This window comes from Astatotilapia calliptera, chromosome 14, assembly GCF_900246225.1.
Source record: "Astatotilapia calliptera chromosome 14, fAstCal1.2, whole genome shotgun sequence".
Lineage (NCBI taxonomy): Eukaryota > Metazoa > Chordata > Actinopteri > Cichliformes > Cichlidae > Astatotilapia > Astatotilapia calliptera.
The window spans coordinates 29,231,529-29,248,470 of record NC_039315.1 but is presented as its reverse complement, the minus strand read 5'-3'; the positions used below and the strand labels follow the sequence as shown (position 1 = coordinate 29,248,470).

Genomic DNA, 16,942 nt, shown 5'->3' with positions numbered 1-16,942 from the left:
ATATTATGGTTTTATATTTTTACAAATGCTTTATATATATATATATATATATATATATATATATATATATATATATTTTTTTTTTTTTTTTTTTTTTTTTTTTTAAGGTTTATACCTTGTGGGGTTTTTTGGGGGGGGGGGGTGGGGGGGGGGTTGGGGGGGTGTTGTGTGTTTCTTCTGTCTTGTTTTTATGGACATCAAGTCTGCTAATAAAGATTGATTGATTGATTGATAAATACTTGTTAACTGAAGAAAGTAGCTGAGCTGATTACATAATTAAGGAAAAGGGCAAATATACACATAAAATTCAAAGTCTTTCCCAAAAGCCCACCCCACATTCATGCAAGTATATTATTTCATGAAATTGGTTTATCAGGCGGTCTGGTTCATTGGCTGCACTTTGAAAAGCCGGCAGCAAACAGTGTCAACATCCAAATCAATTGAAGTCACAGCAGATGACAGTTTTAAAGTAGCTTTGCAGAGAGATGGCTATCACTGCTCCCCTCAGAGGAAACAATGGCTCAGCCTGCAGTCAATGATTTTACTGTCTGTCATGCGCATGCAGCACTGGGAAAATAATTCCAGTAGAGGTCTAGATATAAACAAAGAAAGGATGGCTTTGGTCGACAAAGATTTTTTCAAAAAGCCACTAAGGGACAATAAGGAGCTCATGAGAGAATGAGAGAAATGTTGAAGGGGAGGGAAAGAGAAAAAAGAAAAACTTTGACAGCTTACTAACTCGTAGTTTAATGTAAGAGATAGTGACAGGAATCCTAACTATAGATATTTTATCTTTTCTTTTTTTGCCCCTCACTCGTGCAGTTCAGGTTTTCAACAGGTAAAGTCATTATTTTCTAGGAGTTCGGAAAATACAATCCAAGTCCACTCAAAAAGCTCAGACACTGTGCAAAATTTGAATAAAACCAGAATGCAGTGATTTACAAATCTTGTAAACCCATGATTGAAAAAAACTTAAATTGAATAATTGAACCTTTTTAAGAAAAATAGTTGTTTATTTTGACTTTGATGGTGGCAACACATTTCAAAAATGTTGGGATGGGAGTTTTCTGCTGTAGAGAAATTAGAATTATCTTGCTGAAATATGCAAGAGCGTCACTGAAAAACATGTAATTGGAAATGGAGCATATGGTCCTGCTCCTCTTTAGTCTGGAGGATGTTGTATTCATGTTTTCCAAAAAGAATTAAACATTTCGATTCATCTGACCACAGAAGGATTTTCTAGTTCCCCTCAGTGCATTTTAAATGTGCTTTGGTCCAAAGCAAACGGCAGCATTTCTTGATCATGTTCCAATATGGCTTTTTCTTTGCGTGATAGACATTTGACCTGTATTTGTGGAATGCATGGCACACTGGGTTGTTTCTGAACACGTTCCCGAGCCCGTGGAATCAGGTATGGGTCAATGACAGAATCATACCTCATTTTTTGTGCGGTGCCACCTGAGGGCCCAAAGATCACAGGCATTTAACATTGATTTTCATCCTTGTCCACTGGGCACAGAGATTTCTCCAATTTTAAATCTTTAAATCAATTTTAAATTCAAAATGAATTCATATTTTGCCCGAACTGCTATATTTTCTTTTTGGTTTTGGTCTGTCGCTGCTGTATAGTAGAGGCTAATGTCAAGCTGTATTCATAATACTGTGTTCATCATCTTCAGTATAGCGTAGTCCCATACTTGTGGCTGTAACCTGCAGCATAATCTTACCTACAGCATAGCTTACACTGTTGACCACATCGCGACCTGACTTGCACCCTCCTAAACATGTAACTACAAACTGTGGCAACCCACGCCACAGCTAGTGTGATTGGTCTGCATGACAGTAATAGCAAAATTATAATGCTTCAGTGAACAGAAAATACAATAGGCAGTGATTACATCTGGCTTCTTCACAATGCTAACATAATAGGCATAATTCTGCTAATGTAGACATATGCCAATTTTTATTCATAGCACTGACAATCTTTCTGTAGACTGACTCAGTTCTGAAGACTTCTTTCTTCCCACAGTAAAAAGGGAACTGTTTTTCATTACTTATTAGTTGCAAACTTTTTAACCTCCTAGGACCTGGCGTCCACATATGTGGACATCACATTTTTGGTTATTTAGACCCAAATACTCAATTTTGCTCTACAAGGGCCTGATATCCACTTACAAAGACATTATACTGCTACTGTTCTATCGAAATTTTAAACGAATATCCTTATTTGTGGCTCTCATTTTTCTTAGAAGCAAAAATGGGTAAAAAAAAATAAATCTGGTAATTCTTTGTTTTTTCATTCATCGGACCCTAATCAGCCATATCAAAGATAAATTAAAAATGCATGCCGTGGAAGAGTTCGGGTCTTAGGAGGTTAAAGATTCTGCAATTTTACAAGATTTTACTGCTATGTGCCTCAAGTCATCCACACAAACCCAGCAATACCCCTTGAGGTCCCGTGTCAATGCTGTGATGAGTCAGAACATTTTTTGCAGGTGTACCGACACAATGTTAGCCAGGTGGTTTTTAGTACCGTCGCTGATCATTAAACATGCTCAGCATGTACCAAAATACTGCAAAAACTCTAAAAGTGTAAGTATGTCATGCTGCAGTGGGCGGCACGCATCCATCAACCACTTTCTTACACCATCCATTTTTTTAACTGCTTATCCAAGTTTGAGTCTGGGTCACTTGACAAAAGTCAAATGATAAGGAGGGCTACACTCTGGGATGGACACATCAGTTTCAGTCTATCACAGAGCTGAGACACAGAGACAGGAAACCACACACTCTCACAGTCTACGTATGGCCAATTCAGAAGTACGACAATGTTTTTGGCCTGTGGAAGGAAACCAGAGTAACCAGAGGACACCCACACAAGCACACGGAGAACATGCACACACTGACACACAGAATTGTCAGTGAATGTTGTTTCATTTTAGAGGAGAATACAATGGTTTTAAAAGAAGTAGGTTGTTTGTTTATCCATATATACTTGCTTAAGTATGGATGGATGTTTCCATACTGTCTTCAAGCCAGGAAATCATTTTCTTCCATCAGCAGATCAATGAGTTAAGTGCTAACGCCCCTGAAATATAATACCAATCAACAATTCATAAGCTTTTTTTTGCTTGCTTTTGACTGACATGCACACATTCCTCAGCATCTGTGGTCCTGCCAAGAAAGAATTTGCTGCGGGTGAAGCTAATCTATGCACATAATTGGAAGGCAGCTTTGTAGGTGATGGAGGTCTTGGTTCTCTCAGTGGTGTTCATCCTTAACACTTCAGCACGTGCCTTGGTTTAAACAGAAATGTGTTAACTGCTCTTACTCACTGACTATCACCTTTTAATTCTTCTTCTTCTTCTTCTTCTTCTTCTTCTTCTTCTTCTTATTATTATTATTATTATTATTATTATTATTATTATTATTCCAGCTGACTGTTAAGTATTTGATAATATTTTCTTACCTAAAAATGTTTTTCTCGTCAGTTCAGACTAAGCAGCTTCTGTCACCACTCTCTTCCTAAATTCCTTTAGTGCCGATCTGCTCACAGTCTGGAGAGCATCATTAGTTAAAGCCGGCATTTAATTGCTAAAATAGACAAGCGAGAAGACACGAAAACCAATCTCCCCTTTAACTGCAAACATACTATCCTCTTTTACTCGTTTTCTACCACACACTGTTTTGTTTTTTCCCTTCCTCAACAGTCCACATGAATCACATATCCACAGTAATGGGCTCATTGCCACGATGAGCGCAGTGCCAAAAAGACTGCAAAGGATCATAAACGAATGATCCAAACTGATCTACAGTATGCGTCACTACAAAACCACAACTGTTGAGCTGACAGTCCAGCACCCTCCACGTTTCTGCAATGCTCTACTCCCCTGCTGAGGAGACTCAAGTGAAGCTGTCAGGGGTATCAGCCTCCAGTGCTGCTCTTTTCTGTGTCACAGGGCGCTACTGCGCGCTCACTGCTGTCAGCTCAGCTCCGAGACACTCACCACTAACTTTATTCAGACCAAACGGCGCTCTGCTGTAACAGTAAAAGTGAGAAGCTTCACCGCGAGGACTCCCCACTTCTCTGCCCTGTCAGGTGTTTCACAGGAAGGGAAGTCTCTTCACATACCTTCATAACTCGAGTCAGCACCGGACGGACAGACGCACATTAAATATCCACTGTTGATGTCATTTTCCTCTTAACTCCAGTGATTCCTAGCGGGAAACCAAATGAAAAGAATAAAACGGTCCCTTGCCTTGAAATCCAAAGAGGAAAGCGACGCCGGCGATCCACGCGGTGTGTATCCAGAAGTAAGCCATGGTGTCCTTCACTCAGGTGCAAAAGCTCCGCGCTCCTCCAGATGAGGCTCCGTCTCCAGCGGTAAGTTTCCAGACGAGAAAGCGCTGCAGATGAAGCCGAGCGGAGGAAGAAATCCCAGCCTGAGCGGAGCTGATGAGTAGGAGAGCCTGAGACCGTCACTGATTCTTCTGCTACCTTTGCGCGGACATTAGCGACCCCTACCGAGAATCTTCCATCTCACCCACGTTACAGTCACCCCGGTGGCTCTCACTTTGAGGCGGCACTACAGCTATGATCCAAATATTTTACAGGTATTCACAATTTTAGATATGAACTCAAAAAGAAGGATGCCCCGTATTTCATCCCTTCATACTCACATCTCTACATGTATTCGTACTGTATGGATTAAGGCTATCATGTGGCTTCATATGGTACAAAATATATAGACACTATAAACAGATACGCAATATTAATACGATATTTTATGTGACCGCCTGTACTGTAATTGCAGCAGGCTGTTCCGAAATCTTACAGTAGTTTTTTGGTTTTTTTAAATGAGTTTGGTTCTTTTTTCTGGATGCAAAATAAGACCAGGACTTTCATTCTGAAATCAGACAAGTCACAGCCACAAGGCAAAGAAGAAATTACATCGCGTTGTTTGTAATTTCGCCTCTGTAAATCACAAAAACTACCAACATGTGACTGAAGTACAACAAAACTATCCCACTGTGCTGACATTCAGATGCAAAGTTGCAACACTTAAGTCCAAATATATAAAGACCTCACTGCACTCAAAGCTTTTCATCAACTGACTTTTTTTCTAGACCAGCTCATTGTTTTATAAATGCAGAGAAATTAGCAAAAAAAAAAAAAAAGTCTACATGTTTAATGTCACAGTATTAATTTGTGTCTCTGCCATCCTGTACAAGACTCACTTGCTTGGAGCTCCGTGTTATTATTTGCACTTTTCTGCTCATTTTCACCTGTGACGCTTTCACCCACAGGACCTCATATCACTGGGGGATTGTGCTCAGAGAGTTCATTTACATTCCCCCACCTGTTTCCATCACTGTGTTCATTTATAGTTTGGAGTGCTTTTATGATAACACGCCAGCAGCAAAGGTTAGATGGTATCCTACCGAAGCGGCACATTGAAAAATATAACCCGCTGTCAGAGAACTGAGTGCTGATTGTCAGACGGAAGATTCGTTTCATGTTCGAGTTCGTTTTAGAAAAAAAAAATTAAAAAGAAATAAATAATTGGCCAGATGGATGAAAAGTGTATTATGCTTTTATGCATTATTCACATCCACAGGATATCAGAGCTCTCTGTGCATGTGGATATCTACCTAAGGGTTTATGGACCTCTTCATATCTTCAGTGCTCCTCAAAGCCTCGAAACAGGCTCATAATACTAATCTTCAGTCAAAGCCTTAGTCCTTCACATGTGGTAATCACTGACCATCTCTCAGCTTTCTCTCAATGTGACTTACATAAAGATATGTATAAATAAAAACTGAAATATGTTGAATATTAAACACTTTTCTTTGTAATTATTAGCTTGGTTATTTCACATTAATTACTTTGCATGCTTCAAAGCAAAAAAAAAAAACCGGAATGTTGCCAACTCTGGAATAAGACACTGATGTCCTATGAATCCAGAAATGAGCTAAATGTAGCCGTTCTAATCAAACTAACTAATTCCGGGCGATTTCCCAGCTGTTACAGGGGCCTGGTCAGTCAGAACATGCCATCTTTATTCCTTTCCATTAATTCAAAAGAAACATTCTGATTCCTTTAACAGTGAGCGCCGTCCACTCATGTCTAACACTGAACGCCAAGGTCAAAGCTCCTGACCGCTAAGTGTCCTGATTCATAATTAATTTCCAGCCCACAGTGTTTCTGTCCTCAGGCAAACCTTTGAATGTGAGTGTGAAATCCTTAAGCTAATTCTAATGAATTTCAGCCTGTGCCGACTGTGATTAGAAGTTGTTGGGTCCCTCTGATGAGGAAGTATGTAGCCTTGCAGTGATGATGGACTATAGATACAGGACTGTGTAGAACACACGTCAGGCTTAGTTATTCTGTTAAATAATCGACACACCTCAGAGTGCAGACAAAGAAATAACGAGAAAGTGACGACTGAAGACAGAAAGATCAAAGAAAGAAAATTATACAGAAAAAAAGAGTAGAGAGAGGCAATATTAAGAGCTGGTAATTTCACAGACTTTAGAGTTGAGTTGAGTCAGTTCTGAGTTATTTCACAGACTCTGCTCTAAACTGTTATCTTGAGGTGTTGCTTGCAGCTTCTGTTCAAATCCAGATTGCCGCCACCCGTTTTTGGTGCTTGGAGTGGTAACAAACTGTAGCCATTTTCACACACGCGCTGCAGCCTTGAACTTTTCTGAACATCACCTGTGAGAGCAAAAAATATCCATCCCAGCAAGTCTACACATTAGATGGCATTTATCCCTCAAAGCAAAAAGCCAATGTGATGCTAAATAGAGGTGAAATGTGAAGAGAACGATTAATATTCTGGTACATTTACTTCCTACGAGCGGTCAGTATGTTTACTGCCTCCTGCAGATTTTAACAAGTCACGTTGAGATATAACTGTAAGATTGTTCCAACTGCATTCTAGATTTAAGAGAATAAAACTGAAAAAATGTCCTAAGGTCATGGAAAATGGACAGTGAGTGTATAGCTGTGTCCACCATTCCTGTAAGTACCGCTGCGAAAATCACATGGGGAGTAATGATGAGCAAAGTCCATCATGTCTGACGGCACTCCTTCCCAAAGTGTGAGCTTCAACTTCCATCAATCAAGTATCAGGATACAGCCCAGAAAAGATAATTATTGATTTAACCTCTAAATATGACACCACATTAGACAGCACTCTCTCCACTCTGCGTTGCATCCTCCAGGAAGGAATCATTTACAGTAAAGTCACAGATGCTCCGTGGTACTCTGATGCTAATGACTCTTGGAGCTCTAGTTTTGCTGTTGGTCTGTGTCCTCAATAAAGAGTTGCTCTGTCTATTTCTAGTGACTCCACCCCAGTGTTTTCCACCACACCAGACCCCAGCTGATTACCTGTGCCTGTTCTGAGAACATTTGATTTATGACTGTTTTTCTCTTATTAGACTTGAGCTCCCCGCTGCAACACTGCAGCCCTCAGCTGGCATGAAAAACCTATGAGAGCTTCCCTAAAGACTTTGAGGTCTCATTATGCTTTACATCCAGCAGAGAGCCAAATGACTGCAGAGCAAAGCACCACCTTCTGGTTCAGATATAGTTAAAGTGTGCTGGACTCTGTCACTGGGCCTTTTATTTCCAACAGGGAGCTTGATTTCAGTTCTAACAGAGGTCATCCCAAATATAGAGAGAACAGATAGATGAGGCAAGCATATACAGCTACAAAAATATAATAAATAAAAAGTTAGCGATTAAAATGACAGTGTTTTTTCTTCACTTCATCATTGCTGTTTCTTAGCTGTAAAAGGGGTTCCCGACTGTGGTGTCAAAGATCAGTTTCCTGTGTCGTGTTTACACGGGCTGGTCCCATCCTCTTGGCCCGCTACTTTCCATCTGGGGTGGTAATCTGCCTCTCCTATTTCTGTATAACAACCTTTACCCTGGTTTAGCTTCCCCATTTCTGTACCGGCTTCCGTTTAGGCCTGCACAAACAACTTCTAAATATATGTAGGTGTAGTGGTGCCAAATGTATGTATGCAAGCTTAGCGCTCCTAACATGGGCAAAGTCATAAAATGTATAACCATCAGAGATGTAGGTGCGAAATCTGACTATGAGCAACGTTCATAGAGGTATGTGAAATGCAAACATATTCCGGGCTTTGTTATTGTTCACTACACTGCAGGCAAAATCATAAAAATGCCTTTAAAGTAAGATTCATGAAAATATTCGACCTCACAAAATGAAGTAACACCGACCACGATGTCTCGTCATGGTAACCACAGATGGTGCTTTGCTAATTACAAGCTAACTGTTCTTGCGCTTAACTCCACTAATTGCTTCACATATTAATGTCACACATCCTCAGTAACTAACAGCACTAACGGTGCTTGCGAGAACTGCATCACAAGTTGCTGACAAGAATAAATCAAACAATCTTTCCTATGAAGTCTTGAAGAAGCTTGATATCAATGTGGTGAGTTTTCTCTAAAGAGCATCATTCGAAAATGATGATCTGAACAACAGGAACTGCATCAGCAGTAACTCTCAGTGGACTACAACATCCTCTGTGATTGGGGCTCACCAATGAGCCGTCCCGTCTGTCTTGTTAATATCCTGGAAGATCTGAAGTTTCCTTGAAACTGACAGAGAGTGAGGTTAAAGCTGGATGTCTGCACTTTGATCACATTTTGAATTTTTGGTGTAAACCCCACTATAGCACTGCGCAGAAGTAAAATTACAATCATTGTCATGGCAGCAGAAATGAGTTTCCTTCGAAGTATGGCTGGCCTATTCCTTAGAGGTAGGGTGAGAAGTTCAGCCATCCAGGAGGGGCTCAGAGTAGAGCTGCTGCTCCTCCACATTAAAAGGAGCCAGTTGAGGTGGTTTGGGCATCTGACAAGGATGCCTCCTGGGCGCCTCCTGGGTGAGGTGTTCTAGGCATGTCCCACCAAGAGGAGGCCAAGGTTCAGGGCCAGGACACGCTGGAGAGATTATATCTCTCGGCTGGCCTGGGATAGCCTTGGTGTTCCCCCGGACAAGCTGGAGGAGGTGGCTGGGGAGAGGGAGGTCTGAGCTTCTCTGCTTAGGCTGCTGCACCGCGACCTGGCCTTGGATAAGAGGAAGAAGATGGAATATCATTGTCCAAATACTTCTGGATAAATACCTGTTGTTTGTCATGAGTTGGTAAAATAGAGCTGTTTCAATGGGAGCTTTCTCACAGTTATCAATACCTTGAGTATTACAACACTACAAGGACCAAACACAAGCACTCTGAGATTCCAGTGGCTTTGACAGAACAGCAATTTTAGATGCCAGAGGAATAAAAACGATGCCCATCTAGTGAAAAAAAATGTCCACAGGTTCAGTTAAGACAGTAAATCACCATCATCCATACAAAACCACTGCTTTAACTATGTTATTATATTTCATCAATTCAAACTGGAAGGCAAAGTAAAGCATTCATTTTAATCCTGCATTTGTCATTCTTTAAAAACGAATAAAAAAAAGAAATTGGTCAATGAATATATGATTGTGAAGGTTAATGAAATGTGAGAGCACATAGATATATAGATATATATGATGAAACGTATTAACTTTAAGCTCCAATGTAATAGTCTCATCTGTTAAAGATAATCGAGTCTGTTCATCACCCGTATTTACTCGTTTACCTTTCGGTCTGTGTTCAGGCTCTGTTGAGCTGAACCTGCTGCACAAATGAGGCTCATTTGTAATTTGATGTTATTTCTTTTCACAACTAGCAGCACAGTGGTTAACACTTGTTACCATACTGTCTGTAGCTGCTCAGTTAGGAAGACTGTCAAAAGGAGCAGGTGGTAGGAGAAAGGAAGCAGAAAAAAACCGAGCAGAGGGAGATAAAGATGAACAATTACTCAAGCTGCAACTTCAATGGAAGCCTGGGAATGCTGGGAAATTTTGACTCCTTAAACAGAAATGCAGCCATCAGCCTATTTCCATAACCTTTCCTCAGCCCTTTCATAAAAACACAACTTAAAAGAATTCACAGTAAATAAAACATTATTCAATTCAAGATAAATCTTTTTTTATGTCACATTAAAAAATTATTTATATGTAAAGTTGTGGATGTAATGGACAATAACATCTCTAATTATTTTCAATAGAATGGCACTGTTGTTTTATTTATTTTATTCAAAGCTCTCTGATATGAAGCAGACAGACAGACAGTGACATGACTGAAGGATACACGGAGCTTTGTCCTGGTTTAAAGGACACAACATGGAAGTGCGTGTTTGTTTGTTGGAGGTGGTAGTGTCGGAGAGACCGAGGGAGTCACGATGTTCGCATAATGGGATAATGTGGAATGAATTTGTATATGAGCTACTGTACTTTGCCCTATTTTTAAAAAAATGGTCTGAACCACCATTACATTAGAGCGGTCACATGCACTCATCTAATTTCTATTACCAAGTGATTTAATCCTCATTTTCTTCATTATCAACAGTCATCAGCTCACACTCTGCTGGGTTCCAGCCCTGATCAGCTAAGCAGACGTGTTGTGGTCTAATAGGATCAGACAGGTGGGGAGACATGCTGAATAAAAACCGTTCTGCTCCAGTGAGAGTAACTGAACCAGAAACAGGATACAGATACCTGCTGCATGAACACAAACAGAGATCCTCGTGGACATGTTCAACAGCTGAAGGTCCACCTTTGTTCTTATCTACCTTTTGCTCTTTTCATCTTTCTCCAAGCAGACTTGCTGCTTCTTCGCTAATGAGCATCTTTCTATACTGTCATTCTTTCCACCTCAAGTTGCTCTTTATTTCAGGAAATACAGAAAACCCACATGTACTGATAATGTTTTTTTTCTTACATACTATTAAGTAAATAAATAAAATGAAAGCACGCTTATGAAGTCTTTCACCGGCAAACACTCTTGCTGTAAGTTCCTGTGAAATCACTGGGATCCGCTCTAGTACATAATTAGAAAAAAAAAGTTCCTTCGTGTGTAAAACAAACTCAAGAGTGATATTTTTTTCTGCTAAATGACTTGCCTGCAAATGTAGACACATACACACATTATACATTTTCCACCTGCTTTTTGGGTGAGGAGTGTGAGATGTGTGATGGGAACTGTCAAACTGACTGATTTCTCCCCTCTGCTTGGTTCCACTCAGCTGCCTGTCACTGACTCGTCATAAGAAAGTCTTGGTGATCTATTTAGTGAAGCCAGAGGTCTCAACAGTCCATGTTATGACAAACACAGTGACATTTCATACCAGATGAGCATGAGTGTCAACAATCTGGATATATGAGATTCTTCAAACCTCTCAGGACTAAGCATACCAGCAGGCTGAATAATGAAGCTCTTTTCTCCTTACAGCTAGAGCTAGATGTTTTAATGCATGTTAGAGGAGTCAATATGGAATAGGGGGGATGCAAAAGCACTTAAAAGCAATTTCTATTTGCAAACCAATCTGATTTAAGCTCAAATCAGCTGACTTCATCATTTCTGTATGTATTTGTTAACTACAGTATAATTTTAGCCATTTGCACCAACAAAACAAGAAAGATAAGAACGCAAACACAATCATAGCCCCCAACCCTCCACGCACACACGCATCCACAAACAAACACCTACACAGACAGAAGCACGCACAGCTTTCTAAACCATGAAATGATCTCATCGGAACACTACTGTGAAAAATCAGAGCGTATCAATCCGGAGTCTCCGTGGAAAATCAACACTTAAAATGTGTAGGAGTCTGCTGTTGTCTGTAGAGTCACAGATGTTACAGTAACAAAACAAAAATTGGACTGAGATTGTTGTGTACATATCATTGCATGAGCGTGTGTGTGTGTGTGTTAGTGTTTGCTAGTGCATTATAGTGATTATTCATCCTTTGCAACATCCTGTTATGTAAAATGAAAAGATGGTTCTTTTTCTCAGGACCTGTCCCCACATTCCACACTCTTATCTCAGCACAAAGATACCTTATAGAAACAAGACTGCATAAGACAATGAGCAAGAATGGTGATAGCTGAGTTCCCAAAATAACACTTGTTTAAAACCTCTTTGAAATTACGACATTTCTTTGAAAGCTAAATGTTGTTTCAAAAAAGCATTTTTTGACAAGTTCTTTATTGAAAAACTCTCATTAAATCCTACCAACACCATGAACTACATTATTAACTAAGGCACAATGTGCATGTTTTGTAGACATAAATCACCTCGAAAGGATTAGACAGAGGGGAGAGGAAGTAGCCTCATTAAAGACTTTAAAAATATTTCCCTCACCACAGACGGAATAGCATATACTCTGTATTTAAGACTAAGTAAATAAAATAAATAAAAAGAAGCTCATAGACATCTAGTAGTACCTCGGCACAACAGTTGACGATGAGCATGGTGCAGAGGTTTTCATTCTTCAGAGGATAATCAGTGCTTACTGCACTTTTTTCCAAATCACACTTCAGTAAGTGGTAGAAACTCCTGCGGGTTTCTTTACAGGTTACAGAGCAGTTTGTGTTTGTCCACATCAGTGTTGGTCAAGTCACTTGAAAAAAGTAATCAGTAACTAATTACTGATTACTTCCCCCAAAAAGTAATCCTGTTACTTTACTGATTACTTATTTTCGAGAGTAATTAATTACTTAGTTACTTAGTTACTTTTTAAAAACATGATTTACAACCTGAATGATGATGAGCCACAAGCCAATAAAATCTTTTATAATCTTATTGTAGTAGAGGAAGAATTTGATGCTGTAATATATACATGTTCAGCAGGTTAAAAGGTCACTGGGAGTATTTTAACTGGGTGAGAAAGAAGTTCAGAGTAAAACAAAATTATTCACAGAGTCTGTCAAAGGTGGCAGAAATATAAGATTAGCAGTCAGCGCAAACAATTTTGCAATTTTAGAAGCCTTTTTGGAATAGACGTAAGACTATGTGCTATGTCTGTTATTATAAAGCAAGGTTTATAGTTTATGCTTGTGAAGTGATGAAAGTCTTTAATCTACCATTCCTTTAGTCTTGTAGCCAAGTGTTGCTGTAATTACTGATTAGCTGCAATCCAGTCTTCAAGTCTGACGTCATTAGCCGCGTCTGGGCCCAAACTCCGCTGCAGGTCCCTAAGGCAAACGATCACTGCAGGATCACTGAGAGTCGAAAAACTGTCTAAATTCTTTCATCTGTAATAAAGTGATCAGTGTGGCTGCTCTACCAGGGGTAACAATTAAGTTTAACATCCAGGCATCCATGAAAATGGAATGGAGTTAGAAGTTACCAGGGAGTTAGCTCGCTAGTTTCCATCTAAATATAACACACCATGTTCTGACTGAGAGATTTCTGAAACCAATTAAGACGTACACCTCTGCTATCACTTCCGACATGAATGAAGACAGCAAAGTAAACAGCAGTGGCATTTGTGGGGTTACTGAATTTTTGCTAGCTGGTATATAATGATGTGCTACGTGATTGCTAGCGACACAGCTATCTTAGCATAATATAAACAGTGAAGCTGGAGGATGAACTTTTTTCCACTCGATAAAAGTTAACTTGAGGGTTCCCGATGGTCAGGAACAAATGCAATCACATGGCAGGACGCTTTAAACCGATCAAACTTCAGTCAGGAAAACAACTCGAATGATCCATCCACAATATGAGGTTAGTCATTGATATACTGCTGCATAGGCTGGGCTTTAATTACATCGTAAGGTTTTAAAAACCGAGCTTTAAAATGAATACTGGTAATAAAAATCGAGTGAGGCCGACAGTGATCACTGACTGGTTTTAGGGGCTTTTTTTAAAATTAAATAGAGCAAGAGCATTAAAACATGCTAAAAACACAACAGCCTTATTAAACGGAGGGTAGTTTGGGCCCAGAAGCAGGATTCATCACGTCATCACTTAGCTTGTATGGATCAGTGCACAGTATTTTTGACTCTCATAAGGGTTATTTGATGACCCTACTTGCTTCCGATGATGAGGGCAATCGTGAACATTTGTGAAAATCACAAACATACAGTGGATTATTGGATAATGAGGACGGCTAATGTTATGTGTGCAAAAAACCTCCCAAAACAGCTATGTTCAACATTTAAAAGCACAGGTACAACTAATTGGTAACTTAAAAGAGCTCCAGCCACTGGCACTATTGCTGTTTCAGCTTGTTCATTATTGGTATCATTGGACTTCAGTGCCTTCTTCCATAGAATTGGCTATGCAGATTTGCAAACTTTGTCTCATCTTTACTTTTCCTGCTATGATTCAAAATGTCTATAGTGAAAAGGTTTCATGCAGAACCTAGTTCCCACTCAGGCTAGCAGACGTACCCTGCTGAAGGCCACATTTATGGAAGTTACTTTCAGTGCTACAAATATTCACCAGCTCAGCTTGGCCACACATTACGCAGAGAAAAAAAAACTGCATGTAGCCAGTAGGTAGTAGACAAACAAAATGCAACAAATCATCCCTACCCCATTAGACAGTGAATTTCTATAGATATTGTTTTCAATAACACAATAGTGCCCTGCAGACTGTTCACAAAGCTGAGGGATCTGGGACTTAACAGCCGTCTGTGTGCATGGGTGTTGGACTTCCTCACTGGCAGAACTCAGGTGGTGAGGGTGGGCAGGTGCTTCTCCAACAGCATCACCATCAACACAGGAGCACCTCAGGGATGTGTCCTCTCGCCACTGCTCTACTCCCTCTACACTTCAGACTGTGTGGCCACCCATGGCTCCAACACCATTGTGAAGTTTGCTGACGACCAGTGTTGGGACTAACGCGTTATTAAGTAACGCGTTACAGTAACTACGTTATTATTGTGGTAACGAGCACGGTAACTAGTTATTATGCCAAAATCAGGAACGCGTTACTCGTTACTGGGATTTAGATAGGGTCGTTACTCGTTACTTCGAGTGGTGGCTATCGCGGAGCTTCCACAGATTCAGTAACATTAGCAAGTGGTGGAGGCAGCAGGTGGATGAAGGAAAGGGGACCCGAGGCGGCCGCCGGTCCAAGTGTGAACTGAACTTCAGGTAAGAAGTTATGACCTGCAGTCTCTCTGGGTCAGATATGAACCAAGTTTAGGTGGAGTTTATTTTCGTTATTCTGACTTTTTCCGTACTGCTACTAGCTAGCATGACGGAGTTTCTATACAGCTGGGTGGTGCTATGAAGTTACTGATGTTGAACTTTATTTTGTTCATAAGTTATTAGAGTTGCCAACCGTCCCGTCTGGTATTCAGAGAAATATTAGCGTTTCTTATTGAGGTGAAAAGGAACAGTTTGTCCCGTAATTCAGCTACAATGAAAAAGACACAAAACTGGAGTTATTCTGTGTTTACGCTGCACAGCTGCCTCTTCTTTCATTCTCCCCCCTCCCTCTCCCGTTTCTACTTCTACAATCATGAAACTGATCAATGATCAGCTGATCGTCTCTCTTGTTTGTTTATCGCTCACTTTGCTCCGAAAGAAGAAACCAGCGGATGTCGCGCTAAACAGCAGCAGCACGTTTAAGCTTGATCAGCTGTTGTTAGAATTTATTTAATATTAATTTCTAGTATCAGCTGATGTTTGCTGGAGCCACAGCTGCAAAAAAGCTGCTGGTCATGATATGGTTTGGATATGTGGTGAGAGGGAAACATGAAGACGAAACCAGGAGATGTCCTTACTGGATCATCAGAGCTGAAGAGGTGAAGGAGAAACAGGTTTACCTTTTAGGTGACATGAATGAGTTGAAGGGAAGTTATGAACTGTTTCTGAGAGACAAATAACCCCAGGATCCTTTTCTAAGCAGCTGACAGCTGGTAACTGTGCAGGGGCGGGCCTAGCAAAGTGTTGCCAGGGGGGCATGTAGGGCATTAACAGCGAGAGGGGGGCACAAAGAAATACTTTTCTTTCTTATTCTCATTTAAAATGTCTCGCTTTTAAAAAATAATTATCTGAATCTTACAACAAACGATTGATAGATTGATGCATATATACCATCAAAACAGTGTACATCACTGTCACAACAGTGTTTATTTTCATTCAAAGGCTTTATGATTTTTCCTATATTGGTGGTAGTCAAAATGCCTGGGCCAATTTTCTGTCCCAGTCCAGCCCTGTATGCAGCTCATCTGCAGTCTGGTGTTGCCTACATCTTCCTATTCAGAAGGCAGAATTTCTGAGTTCTAAGTACAATCAAAGCACCACGACTGCAGTTTTTGTGTTGGATGTAAAAGGCGCACATGACTCTGTGACGTAGGCTAGAATCATGGCAGCAGTCAATGACGGTCCAGGCGTGGGATTCCTCTCGTGGAAATGTGCACATTATCTTTTTCTTTCTATTGGTCGGTGGCACAGTGCACTTGTGGCAAGTAAACAAGCTAGAAGACTGGCAAAGTTATGGAAGCAACACATTAACAAGAGAATTCTGAGTAAAACCAAAGTTACTTTCCCTAGTAACTAGTTACTTTGAAAGTAACGAGTAACTTGAAGTAACTGAGTTACTTTTGAGAGAAGTAACTATTAATGTAACTAAGTTACTATTTTAAAGTAACTTACCCAACACTGCTGACGACACAGTGGTGTTGGGTGCCATCTCCAACAACGATGAGACGGCCTACATGGATGAAGTGAAGAATCTGGCATCGTGGTGCCAGGACAATCACCTCCAGCTGAACGTCAGCAAGACCAAGGAGCTGGTGGTGGACTTCAGAAGGGGTCAGCACAGAGACTACAAGCCCATTATCATCAATGGAGCTCCAGTGGAGAGGGTGCAGTCCTTCAAGTATCTTGGTGTCCACATCTCCTCAGACCTGACATGGGCTTCCCACATTCAGGTCCAGACCAAAAAGGCTAGGCAGCGCCTGTATCACCTACGTCAACTGAGGAAGTTCAGGGTCTCTCCAAAGATCCTCAGGATTTTCTATACAGGCGCTGTGGAGAGCATCCTCACACAGAACATGACATCGTGG

The 16,942-nt window shown here is 40.5% G+C and overlaps 1 protein-coding gene across 2 annotated transcripts in view; it reads right to left on the bottom strand.

Moving 5' to 3' along the window:
* The window catches only part of lsamp (limbic system associated membrane protein), a 1,260,578-nt gene that overhangs the window by 483,954 nt on the left and 759,682 nt on the right, over positions 1–16,942 (bottom strand). The window contains exon 1 of one of the 2 annotated variants that reach the window (XM_026192044.1): positions 4,260–4,934. The exons of the other annotated variant lie outside the window; for it this stretch is intronic. Within the exon in view, the coding sequence (XP_026047829.1) occupies positions 4,260–4,323 (64 nt within the window). The 5' untranslated portion in view covers positions 4,324–4,934. Of the gene's footprint in view, positions 1–4,259; positions 4,935–16,942 lie in introns of those variants that run through there. 2 annotated transcript variants of the gene reach the window in all.